The sequence below is a fragment of the Coregonus lavaretus genome, assembly GCF_964263955.1.
Source record: "Coregonus lavaretus genome assembly, contig: SUPER_35_unloc_1, whole genome shotgun sequence".
Classification (NCBI taxonomy): Eukaryota; Metazoa; Chordata; class Actinopteri; order Salmoniformes; family Salmonidae; genus Coregonus; species Coregonus lavaretus.
The window spans coordinates 2,465,494-2,478,147 of record NW_028167181.1 but is presented as its reverse complement, the minus strand read 5'-3'; the positions used below and the strand labels follow the sequence as shown (position 1 = coordinate 2,478,147).

General features: G+C 47.5%; 1 protein-coding gene across 1 annotated transcript in view; it reads right to left on the bottom strand.

Annotated features, from left to right (window-relative positions):
* LOC311109993 (lipopolysaccharide-responsive and beige-like anchor protein) overlaps nt 1–12,654 on the bottom strand; it is a 164,653-nt gene that overhangs the window by 62,544 nt on the left and 89,455 nt on the right. Inside the window, exon 10 of the mRNA XM_084188507.1 lies at nt 9,892–10,044. Coding sequence (XP_084044633.1) covers nt 9,892–10,044 — 153 coding nt within the window. The remainder of the gene's footprint in view (nt 1–9,891; nt 10,045–12,654) is intronic.

Below are 12,654 nucleotides of genomic sequence, written 5' to 3'. Positions count from 1 at the left end.
TATGAGACTCGACATTGAGCTCAGGTGCATCCTGTTTCCATTGATCATCCTTGAGATGTTTCTACAACTTGATTGGAGTCCACCTGTGGTAAATTAAATTGATTGGACATGATTTGGAAAGGCACACACCTGTCTATATAAGGTCCCACATTTGACAGTGCATGTCAGAGCAAAAACCAAGCAATGAGGTTGAAGGAATTGTCTGTAGAGCTCAGAGACAGGATTGTGTTGAGGCACAGATCTAGGGAAGGGTACCAAAAAATTTATGCAGCATTGAAGGTCCCCCAGAACACAGTGGCCTCCAACATTCTTAAATGGAAGAGGTTTGGAACCACCAAGACTCTTCCTTGAGCAGCCGCCCGGCCAAACTGAGCAATCGGGGGAGAAGGGCCTTGGTCAGGGAGGTGACCAAGAACCCTATGGTCACTCTGGCAGAACTTCAGAGTTCCTCTGTAGAGATGGGAGAACCTTCCAGAAGGACAACCATCTCTGCAGCACTTCACCAATCAGGCTTTTGTGGTACAATGGCCAGATGGAAGCCACTCCTCAGTAAAAGGCACAGGACAGCCCACTTGGAGTTTGCCAAAAGACACCTAAAGGACAAGATTCTCTGGTCTGATGAAACCAAGATTGAACTCTTTGGCCTGAATGCCAAGTGTCAGGTCTGGAGAAAACCTGGCACCATCCCTACGGTGAAGCATGGTGGTGGCAGCATCATTGTGTGGGGATGTTTTTCAGCAGCAGGGACTGGGCGACTAGTCAGGATCGAGGAAAAGGTGAACGGAGCAAAGTACAGAGAGATCCTTGATGAAAACCTGCTTCAGAGTGCTCAGGACCTCAGACTGGGGCGAAGGTTCACCTTCCAACAGGACAATGACCCTAAGCACACAGCCAAGACAACGCAGAAGTGGCTTTGGGACAAGTCTCTGAATGTCCTTGAGTGGCCCAGCCAGAGCCCGGACTTGAACCCGATCGAACATCTCTGGAGAGACCTGAAAATAGCTGTGCAGCGACACTCCCCATCCAACCTGACAGAGCTTGAGAGGATCTGCAGAGAAGAATGGGAGAAACTCCCCAAATACAGGTGTGCCAAGCTTGTAGTGTCATACCCAAGAAGAATTTCTTATTTTTAATACATTTGCAAACATAAAAAAAAAAAAACTGTTTTTGCTTTGTCATTATGGGGTATTGTGTGTAGATTGATGAGGGAGAAAAAAAAACAATAAATAAAGAGCAGAGTATGCGTTTTGGAAGCCTCCCGAGTGGCGCAGTGGTCTAAGACATTGTGTCAAGAAGCAGTGCGGCTTGGTTGGGTTGTGTTTCGGAGGACGCACGGCTCAAGACAATCACCTCTCCCGAGTCCTTACGGGAGTTGCAGCGATGGGACAAGACTGTAACTACCAATTGGATACCACGAAATTGGGGTGAAAAAGGGGTATAAAAAAAGAAAGTATGTGTTTTGGTGGTGGAAGTATAAATAGAAAACAATTTCACACAGACATCTAAATGTCTTTGAGCAGGTGCTGGATATCAACATAAATTCAGTAAATGGTGAAAAGAGAATCCGTACACTGTATTCTGGGAGTTTAAATAACAAATCTGAGAAAGTATGCTATTTGGGCCTTCCCAAAAACAGAAGCCCCAGGCTATATTTGAAGTTCTACCCCAATCTAAAGCCTCTTGAGCTGGGATAGCTTTTACACTTATCCCCTGATGTAAATGGTTTGGACTTCTACAGGATGTGCCATTGAATAGACTAGAGGATAGATAGAGTAAAAAGAGCCAACTGTATGAATGGAAGAACCACTACCGGACGTCCATTACCGGCAAACAGCTGTGTTCACTTCACATGGAAAATAAACCTCTAAGATAAATATATAGAGAGAGACTTCCACAGTACATAACCAATTAGCAATGCAATCAATATCTTTACACAGTGAATAAAATAAACATGTAACAGTAAAATTCTATCCAGTAGAGATTGGGACACTGGAATAATAAAATAATCAGAATTACGACAGATTTAAGATTTCCATGCAGATATGGACAAAATTATTTTAAGTCTATTATTTGAGGTTTTCTCAGTTGAATTTCCGCCATCGAATCTCACTGTAGATCGCTACCGATTTATCATGTGCAATTAGAGCTAATGGAAATGAATAATTGCACCTTTAAACACGACTTTTGTTAAGCTGCTCCAGTGTTAATAAAGTTGTGATGACCTTCCACATCAGGCAGGAAGGTGGTTTGTGATGAGAAGTGCAAACGAGATGAGCTGAGATGAGAGCATAGTAAGTAGAGTGAATAGAGACGACTGGGGGATTGATGTCTGTAGAGGAGGATGGGGAGCTGATATTGGGGGTCATTGAGCCCTGTGTGATGGATGACCTAAACTTGACGTCCTTGTCAAACGCCACGTCTTTGAAATGCAGACCTGAGTGTAGATGAGGGTCAGTGTGTGTGTAGTGTGTGTGTGTGCGGAACATTAATTCCTGCATGCTTGACTGGACACCTTGGCTAGGGACGGAGCGGGGGGGACGGAGCGGGGGGGGGGGGGGGGGGTAAAGACACCACCTGTCCCACAATCCACCTCAAACACCCAGAGAGGGAGAGAGAGAGAGAGAGAGAGATGGAATATTAGAGAGGGTAATGAGGGAGAGGGGGAAAATAGAAGAGAAAGAAAGCCTCTGCAAAAACTGCAGTGCTGCAGGAAAGCCTCCTGCCAGGCCAAGCATGGACCGAGAGAGAGGGAGATAGAGAAAGAGAGAGAGAGAGGAAGGGAGAGAGAGAGAGGAAGGGAGAGAGAGAGAGAGAGAGAGAGAGAGAGAGAGAGAGAGAGAGAGAGAGAGGAAGGAGGGAGAGAGAGAGAGAGGAAGGGAGTGAGAGAGAGAGAGAGAGAGGAAGGGAGTGAGAGAGAGAGAGAGAGGAAGGGAGTGAGAGAGAGAGAGAGAGGAAGGGAGTGAGAGAGAGAGAGCGAGAGAGAGAGAGAGAGAGAGAGAGAGAGAGAGAGAGAGAGAGAGAGAGAGAGAGAGAGAGAGAGAGGAGAGGGAGAGAGAGAGAGAGAGAAAGAGAGAGAGAGAGGAAGGGAGAGAGAGAGGAAGAGAGAGAGAGGAAGGGAGAGAGAGGAAGGGAGAGAGAGGAAGGGAGAGAGAGGAAGAGAGAGAGAGAGAGAGAGAGAGAGAAAGGGACAGAGAGAGGAAGGGAGAGAGAGAGAGAGAGAGAGAGAGAGAGAGGGGGAATGGGAGAGAGAGGGGAAGAGAGAGAGAGGGGAAGAGAGAGAGAGCGAGAGGGGAAGGGAGGGAGAGAGAGAGAGAGGAAGGGAGAGAGAGAGAGGAAGCAAGAGAGAAGGAGAGAGACAGCATTAGCGAGTGAGTGTGTCAGCTGCCGTAGATCATGCAATTTCTCAGGCTCCCTCAGCCTCAGCCTCCTCCATTACATCACTGAAGATGAGGAGGAGAGAGCAGGAGAAGGAGGAGGAGGGGTTAGAGCTCGTAAAACACAGAGCACACAGTAAACATGTCTGCCCTCACATATGACAATATCCCTTCAGAGAGCGCTGGCTGACGTTGACCAGACTCTGTAGCTGGTTCCCACCCTGCCGCAGGTCCTGTACTGTTATACTGTAGCCTCACAGACTCCCATGCAGGTTGGATGGATCAGAGCTAAGCTAGGCTAACGCTACGTTGGGCTAACTCGGTGCTCTCACTCACATTAACTCAGGAACTATGCTGTTAGCAGATAGCGGTATTAGCGGCTAACCTCAACTCTCACAGCGGTCCCTCTGGGGGTCCTGGGAGAGAGCGAGAGTGAGTGAGCATCACGGGTGTCCCCGGCTGGTGCCTGATTGTATTGGGAGAGAGAGTTGTGGGGATGAGAGGCGAATGTAAACATGGGTGAACTTTGACCCTGTGTAGCCGGTGGTCTTACCAGAGGAGCAGAGTAGCCTGGTGGGGTGGTGTGTGGGAAAGAACACATACACACACCATCCCTTCCTTCTGACACTTCCCACAGCCCTGATGACACCTCTGTGTAGGGGGAGCGCTATAAATCTACCAAGGGTATGATACGATCAGCAAAGCAAACATCACTTCAAAATCCCTGATAGGAAGAAAAAACTGTTTGACACACAGCTCAACTCAAGCACACCAAAACACCCCCAATCCACCCCTCTCTTTCACATGCTCATAGACTTCAACCATTTTGGATAATGGCCTTGTCCCATATGTTGACACACACTTTGCGTGAGGGGCTGTCAGCATATTGAGTTGACAGACCTCAGTGCTTCGACAGAGAATGACAGTGAGTAGAGTGGGTAACGTTATGGGGTCTCTGTGAGGAACATGATGTGGGTCATGTTAAAGTGGCTCTCGTCTCTCAGCACGGCCAGGCCCATGCTTTTGAGGTTGGCTCACTGATCCCGGCTGGCTGGCGTAGTAGGCCACAGCCAACCGCTGGCGTACGAGAGTGTGTGAGGCTCCCTACTGTACTTCACACTAAAGTATTTAGCTGCCTTCAACAGGCACTCCACAGAGAAGATGAGCACTTTCGAGGAGGATCATCTCATCTTTTCCAGTTACCTGAGGGGAGTGTTTTTGTAGGCTGTTGGATTGCCTGAGGGATATTTGACACTTCCAAAGGGACTAGGAGAAGCCGTGGTGTGATTGTAGTGCAGACCTGTGTTCAACTCTGTCTCTGTCAGCTTCTGTTCCATCAGTCAACTGGTTTGACCCACCAAGCAGCTTCTGAGTGGGGTCTCCCTCTATACATTTCTCTCTCTCTGGGTGGTTTAGTGGATGTTTCTGTCAGTCCTTCTGCTGAGCAGGATCTTTATAAAGAGGTCTGAGCGTCATGTTCTTATGGCCTTACGGTCCTTTCCCATGCGTGTGGTTTACTGAGCTGTCAGCAGAGTTAGAAGAGGTTAGATGAGTGAGAGAAGCCACACTGAAGGAGTACAATCAACTGAAGGGGAAATATGTACTCATCAAGTTCAAATATTCATCAAATTAAACCATCTATCAGATCATGACATAGTCGACTTCGAGGTTGGGCATGTTTGTGACTCGTAGAACTAGTAACCCTTGTGGCCGGTTAAACCAAAGCACATGATCACCTGCTATTCCCCTAATCATAAACAGATCTGAGAGAGAGAGAGAGAGAGAGAGAGAGAGAGAGAGAGAGAGAGAGAGAGAGAGAGAGAGAGAGAGAGAGAGAGAGAGAGAGAGAGAGAGAGAGAGAGAGAGAGAGAGAGAGAGAGAGAGAGAGAGAGAGAGAGAGAGAGGAGAGAGAGAGAGAGAGAGAAGGAGAGAGCGAGAGAGAGAGAAGGAGAAAGAAAGAGGGACAGAGAGGGTATTCGTCATATATTGTGGAATGCTGGTGAAACATGACAGTGACCAGAGACGTCTAGTTATCTGGCGAGGGGGGATCAAGTTCTTAACCTCTCCCCCGACCCCGTGGTAAAACACAATCGCCCCTGATCTCTGTGTCACGCAACATCAAGACCAGAGTAAAGTGTGTGTGTGTGCGCGTGTCCATCGGTATGTGTGTGTGTGTGTGGGTGTGTGTGTGTATGGTTAAGGTAAAGACATGGTCTCTCCACAGTGGGCCTGTTTAAAAATCCCAGTAATCCTGGGTACATCCCAAACCTATGTATTTACAATGAGGGTAATGAATCTTGGAGCTGTATAAGCCAGGGTCAATCAAGGAGCCGTGTTTAGGGGAGCCAGTGGGGTGGAGGGTTGGGTTTAAGAGGGGTGGTGATGGTGGAGGTTTGGGGTGTAGAGGGGTGGTGGTGTTGGAGGGTTGGGGTGGAGAGGGGTGGTGGTGTTGGAGGGTTGGGGTGTAGAGGGGTGGTGGTGTTGGAGGGTTGGGGTGTAGAGGGGAGGTGGTGTTGGAGGGTTGGGGTGGAGAGGGGTGGTGGTGTTGGAGGGTTGGGGTGGAGAGAGATGGTGGTGGTGGAGGGTTGGGGTGGAGAGGGGTGGTGGTGTTGGAGGGTTGGGGTGGAGAGGGGTGGTGGTGTTGGAGGGTTGGGGTGGAGAGGGTTGGTGGTGGAGGAGGGTTGGGGTGGAGAGGGTTGGTGGTGGAGGAGGGTTGGGGTGGAGAGAGGTGGTGGTGGAGGAGGGTTGGGGTGGAGAGAGGTGTAGAGGGGTGGTGGAGGGTTGGGGTGGAGAGAGGTGTAGAGGGGTGGTGGAGGGTTGGGGTGGAGAGGGGTTTAGAGGGGTGTTGGAGGGTTTGGGTGGAGATGGGTGTACAGGAGTTGGGGTAGAGAGGGGTGTAGAGGGGTGGTGGAGGGTTGGTGTGGAGAGGGGTGTAAAGGGGTGGTGGAGGGTTGGAGAGGGGTGTAGATGGGTGGTGGAGGGTTTGGGTATAGAGGGGTGGTGGTGGTGGAGGGTTGGTGTGGAGAGGGGTGTAGAGGGTTGGTGGAGGGTTGAGGTGTAGAGGGGTGGTGGAGGGGTTGGTTGGTTGGTTACTGCAGAATACTGTCAACACATCTACAAAACTTCAGCACACAAGATGCAGCAGCAAGATGCAAATACAAAAATAAATGGCACTAGAACACATTGTGTTCTCCTTAACTCAATTTAAAATAAATTAGGCCTACATCTTCACATATGGACACTAATACAGGCTAATTTCACAAACAAAAACTCACACACCACAAAAACATTGCACAAGCTGTAGACTACACACACACCACTACCTTTCTCCCTCATGCAAAACGGAAAAACAACCTGCCATTTTACGTGGCGCTACAATCCTTCACCGTGTGGAGGGTTTAATGGCCTTCCCAGATTGGGCTTTAATTAGCTGTTAATCATCTATGGTGCTTAACGAGCATAGCAGCTCTGGCACTCAGTCTCTCTCTCCCTCTCTCCCACTCCCTCCCTCCCTCCCTCCATCCTGCTGTCTATGACTGGTGTTGCTGGGCCATTAGGAGCAGACAACGAGCTAAAAGAGCCAAACAGCCCCATTAACTCCTTCAGTCCGCTCATCTCTCTCTCCCCCTCTCATCTCAGCCTCTCTATTTCTGCTCATCTCTTTCAGTCTCCCGCTGTCGTTCTCTCTCTCTCATAATGTTACAGGAACCAGCTGAACCCTCTAATGCCAGCTATCAGTCATGAGGGGAAGCCCAGTCCGCCCCCCGTCTCTCTCTCTCTCTCTCCCCCCACCCTTCCCCAGGGTGATGGGACTAAATTCCTCTAATGGTGGCAGTATGTGAGGAGGGCCTCTTCTCTAGAATGAGAGGGTTTATGCCCAGGAGCGTTCAAGACACTCAATGTTCATTACAGATCAAAACTAACTTGCATTCCTTTCTCTTTCGGTGGACATTATCCATGTTATTGGAGTTGTAATTGATCTTGTGACACACCTACGTGTTTTTGATACAATGTCAATGTCAATGTCCTCCTCTGTTTTTTCGACAACTGTAAAGGGAAACCTGCTGTGACATCTAGCCTACACACAACACAGTCTTAAAGAAATGGCATTTGAAATAACATTTAGCAAGATGGAGAACAATATCTTTAATTGTTCTCCTGAGGGACAGTGTGTCTCAGTAGCTCCAGGTGTGTTGGCCTGTCAGATATTCCATTACAGCTGGGGAGTGGGGCTGTTCTAGACACCACAGACACACTACTGACAGCTCTGTCCCTGTGGGCAATAATATCTGTTCCGTCACCATATGATGTCCCACTGGAACACATCAACTAAAGGAACTTCTGTTCCTACTGAGGTATTATTAATGGGAAATGCATTTAGATGTCCAGACAAAAGACGTGAAAACAGATAGTTTAAACAGATAATTGAAACACTGCTCTTCATCTATGCAGATTACATACTTTTTTCTATTGAGAACTGATACTATAAATTGTTGAATTTGAATGTAACAAAGATTACCAAAATAAGTAGGCAATGAAATTCAACTATGGTTTGATCTACTTCCAGTGTGTTCTCTCACAAAGCCTTGAGCCCTGTGTTTATTAGGAGCACCTCAACTCATCCCCTCTCTCCACCTGCTCTCTACTCTACCTGCTGAGCTGCTCTGCTGTGCAGGATGGATCAATATCGGCTGGATTGGCACACAGTGGAGGAGAGAAACAAAGTGCTGGATCGATCTGCACTGTAATGGTGTGTGTGTGTGGCTGTTTTAGGTTGGGCATAATTGCCTCTGCACTGCAGGGGGCAGAGCACCACGGGAATTACAGTGAAGGGAAACGAGACCATTATGGATACACAATAGTTGAATCACAGCAAGAAACATATTTGATTACCACGCTCAGTGATACTCTATGGAAGAGATCAGAACTTAAATCACATTGGGAGTTCCTGCTATGCTTAGCGGTAGGGGGACCGTTAAGACGTGCTAAGGACATCTGAGTTTCATGTGAAGACCCCTTCACTGAATCCCCCCACGGCTGCAGTCAGACAGTGTCACAGAGCAGTGCACCTTACAGCACTGCCAGTTAACGGCAGTCAAACTGTCAGCCAGCCAAACGCTGCCCTGGCCACCAACTAACTGTAGGCTCCAGTGGTCCGCCTACCTACTGTACCATCTGCAGTAACAGCCTGTTCCATAGATCATCTGTCCACTAGACAGTAGCACACTGTAGATCAGAACAGCAGGACACACACTGCTGTAGCAGAACTATGTCCAACTGTCCAATCACCACACAGCCAGGCCATCTGACTGGGGATAGCATACCCAGCTGGAAGGAAATGTGGGAAATGCGTGTGTGTACATGCTTATGTGTTTGTGTGTGTGTTTGTGTCAGACACAGGTCTGTCCATCTGTGAGTGTGTGGCAATGAGTCTATGTGCATGTGTGTGAGTACATCGACGACAGCAATGTGTGTATGTGTGTCTGAGTGATTCCCGAAACAACTCCCCCCCCCCCCCCCCCCCCCCCCAAAAGCCATCTCTGTGGCGTTGGTGTGTCACACCTCAGGTTGTGTGATTAATGACAGGGGCTGGGTCCTATCAGCGTCCTGATTAACATCACGACACAGGTCACAGAGCACAGCCTGATCACCACAGCACAGCCTTCCCTGTTACCTCATCAGTACTCATTACCACCACTGGGCAGAGACTGGAGAGAGGTCGGAAGTATCTAGGTCCTAAAAGACATGCCAGTAGTAGTATCGTCAAACCATATGGCAGGGCTGGACAGCTTGATGGTTACTAGCTCTGCAATATGTATCTGGGAGAGCATCTCAATCGTCGGAAGTGGTTTATGTGAATCCTTGTTTCGGGAAAGGAGAGAGGGGAGGAAGCCATTAGACTATTTGAGACGTTCATTATTTCACAATCTTCAGCGCAGTATTCTCAACGCAATGGTTTAAACAGTTTGAGCATGACACCACAAAAATATGGAGCTTTTTGACCTTCTGGAACTTCTGAAACAGGAGAGAGGAGATATCTAATCTTGAGCACAATCTCTGCTGCTTCTCCGTGTGTGTAGGAGGCGACTGCAGTCACTGCGGTGCTATAAAACTATGACAGTCATTCTGACATCAACTAAATATACACAGGTCTAGTGTGCTTGGGGACAGGAGGGAGAGATCAGAAACAGGACACTACATCATCCTCCTCAATAACCCCTTGGAGAAATGTGAGATTGCTTTGCCAGCAGAGTTACCAAAGACAGAGCCATGTCAGAGGAGCAGGAGGCTCAGGTAACAGGAAGGGAACGGCGCTGGACAGGAAATAACACTCTCTCACCGTCTCTTTTCATTAGCATTTCCTGCTAAACTAGCCTAGCATGGAGGAGGGGTAGGGACTTGACAGGGCTTCAGAGGAGTGGTTTGATGACATGTGAGGAAGACAGTGCTGTGTGTGTGTTTATGTGTGTGTGTGGGTGTGTGTGTGTGCATAACTGCATATGTGTGTGTGACGTACCAGTCTGTTGATGCGTACAAACTCCTCGGGGGTCTTGGCCCACGGCGGCAGCTCTACGTCAGACACCACAGTCCCATCATCCATCACTCCCAGGCTGTAGTTGTTGGCGTTTACAAACATCTCAGAGAGGTAGTAGAACTCTGGGATCAACTCCTGGACAGACAGACAGACAGACAGAAGAAGAAGTGGGACATTAACGCCCAATTCACACTATAGAGGCAACCTGAACCGTCCTTTCACAAAGTGCTTTAATGTTCATGTACTGTTAGTGTAAATAGTACATTCTAGAATAGTTTTGTCTAATATTTGTTATCAATAAATGAACACTTTTAGTTAATTAGGGAGAACACTATTACAGTAAGCCATTTTCTAATTTGAATAATACTGCTAAGATCCTCTGAGATAAAAGCCTCCAGTCCCAGTGTGTGTTACACTACACTAGAATATGTGACTACAGAGTATCCACATCATGACAGCCAGGTATAAAGAACAGGGGACTTTGACCTTCAGAGTGTGAAGCTACAGTTTACAGAGATAGTTAATTAACAGAAAGAAAGACAGAAAGAAAGAAAGAAAGAAAGAGAGAGAGAAGCCACTGTGTAAAGTACATTTAGAATGCAAGTGGAGATATGAGTGTGTGTGTGTGTGTGTGTGTGTGTGTGTGTGTGTGTGTGTGAGCGGAAGGTCCTTTAATCTGGGACTGCCACTGTCGTCCCTCAGACAGCTAGTCAGACGCTAGTCGCAACACTTGAGCTGTGCCATTACTCATGGAAATTACATTTCAGACTGCTCATCTGCTGCCTGTCTGCTACCACACTGCAGGCAGGCACTCTGATAAAAGGCATCAAAACCTAGTGTGTGTGTGTGTGTGTGTGTGTGTGTGTGTGTGTGTGTGTGTGTGTGTGTGTGTGTGTGTGTGTGCGCGCACTGGGGTTTCCAATATGATATTCTATTTTCTATGCTTCTCAAAGGATGTTATGTAGGAGTAGAATGAACGACAGGCCACAGAACTCACCAGAATGTGATTGTGTGTCTGTGCACAGTTTAATACTTCGTTATAGAATGATGATATTGAAAGATGGGCCCAAAAAACATTAACGTTTGTGTAAACTGAAGAGCTCAAATGTTAAGACCTTGAGGATATCAACTTTTGTTGAAACCGTGCTTCATTTCTAACAAACCATAGCTCAGCCTCAATGTGTATGAAATGCCTTCATATACAAAGACATAAATGTTTAGATTATGGGGTGAACCAAAACATATCCTGATAAATCTTTGCCATCCCACAAACATAAATAAAACACTAATGTCGTTAGGAGTGTGTGTGGGCAAGGGTAACTAACTGGCGAGACTGGTCAATGTAAGCATGTGTTGAATTATCCCAATTCCTGGCGGCTCCTGATATGTTGAAGAAACAATAGCATGACACCAAATGTAAATCGAGTGCTTAATCAGCGTTCATCTCCCCCTTATGATATACTGAACCTACCAGTCAACGTAACGAGTGTCAAACATTAACTACTGCCATATTCCACAACAGGGAATTGAACAATGGATTTACGCATGGACCGAGCACTCGTATTTCAAAATGATACATCCAAAGCTAGCATATGACAGATACATAAACAGAGCACCACAATTATGAAGACTCAAGCCACAATAGAAGTATAACTCTTAATTTTATTCCACTATAAAACAACAGCTAGTGAGTGAGTGAGTGACTCCTAATAAAATAGCCTGTTAATAAAGCGCTGAGGAGCTGTTGTCTTGTAATGTCTCCTGGGTCGTGTTCAGTTGGCACAAAACGTACGAAAACAGAGTGAGATGGGGAGGTACTACTTGTCCGAAACGGAACTAGTCCAATAAGGAACACTTGGTTTTTTTCAGTTGCAAAACGTTTTGCTACAATATGTGTAACCCTAACCCTAATGAACACAACCCAGTTCTGTCTGACTAGAGCTGAGCCAGTTAAACCGTCTCCTGGGAAGTGTACAGTTGACACAAAACGGAGTGCCTAGGTTTTGCTACGGTATGACTTAATGAACAAGACCCTGAACTCTTTGACAGAACACAGTGTGACTGGGCCTGCTGACTGGTCACTGTACTGATGGACAGAGAGACAGAGACAGGGTGACATTCTGACATCAGGGATGACTAGACCAGAGTCAACACCCATCTGTCATGTCCTTGTCTTCTTGTGACACGGCTGTGTATGACAACCTGACATGCAAATACATAATGGCAAACAGGCTACAGGTAGGAGTGGCTGGGAACTGGTCAGCGCATGTGATCGGATGTTCTGTAAAGGCTGCACGCATGCATGCACATGCACGCAAAACACACGCGCACACACACAGAATCCCTGGAAGACTGTCTATCAATCCATCAATCAAGCTCAAACCTGAGAACAGTCCTCACTGCGTCCAACAGTATGGAGACAAATACATGATTAGACAGGAAGCCAGTGAGTTCACTTCCTCTAGATGTGTTGTGTGTGTGGTAACCCGAGGCATGGGGCGGTAGCTAGCCAGGGAGACACCCTGTGTCAGTCCATAACCACATATCCAAACCTACAGATGGACCTGAGGGGAGGTCAGTCAGGAGAGAAAGAACCAAGCACATGTTTGGTCATCACAACCAATCCATGTCATACTACCATGAAAGCTTCAGAGACTACTGATCAAAGGTTCAAACTAATCCTGATTTCTACCCTCCCCACGCTGCCCCGCCTCCTCCCCCCGCTGCCCCGTCTCCTCCCTGCCT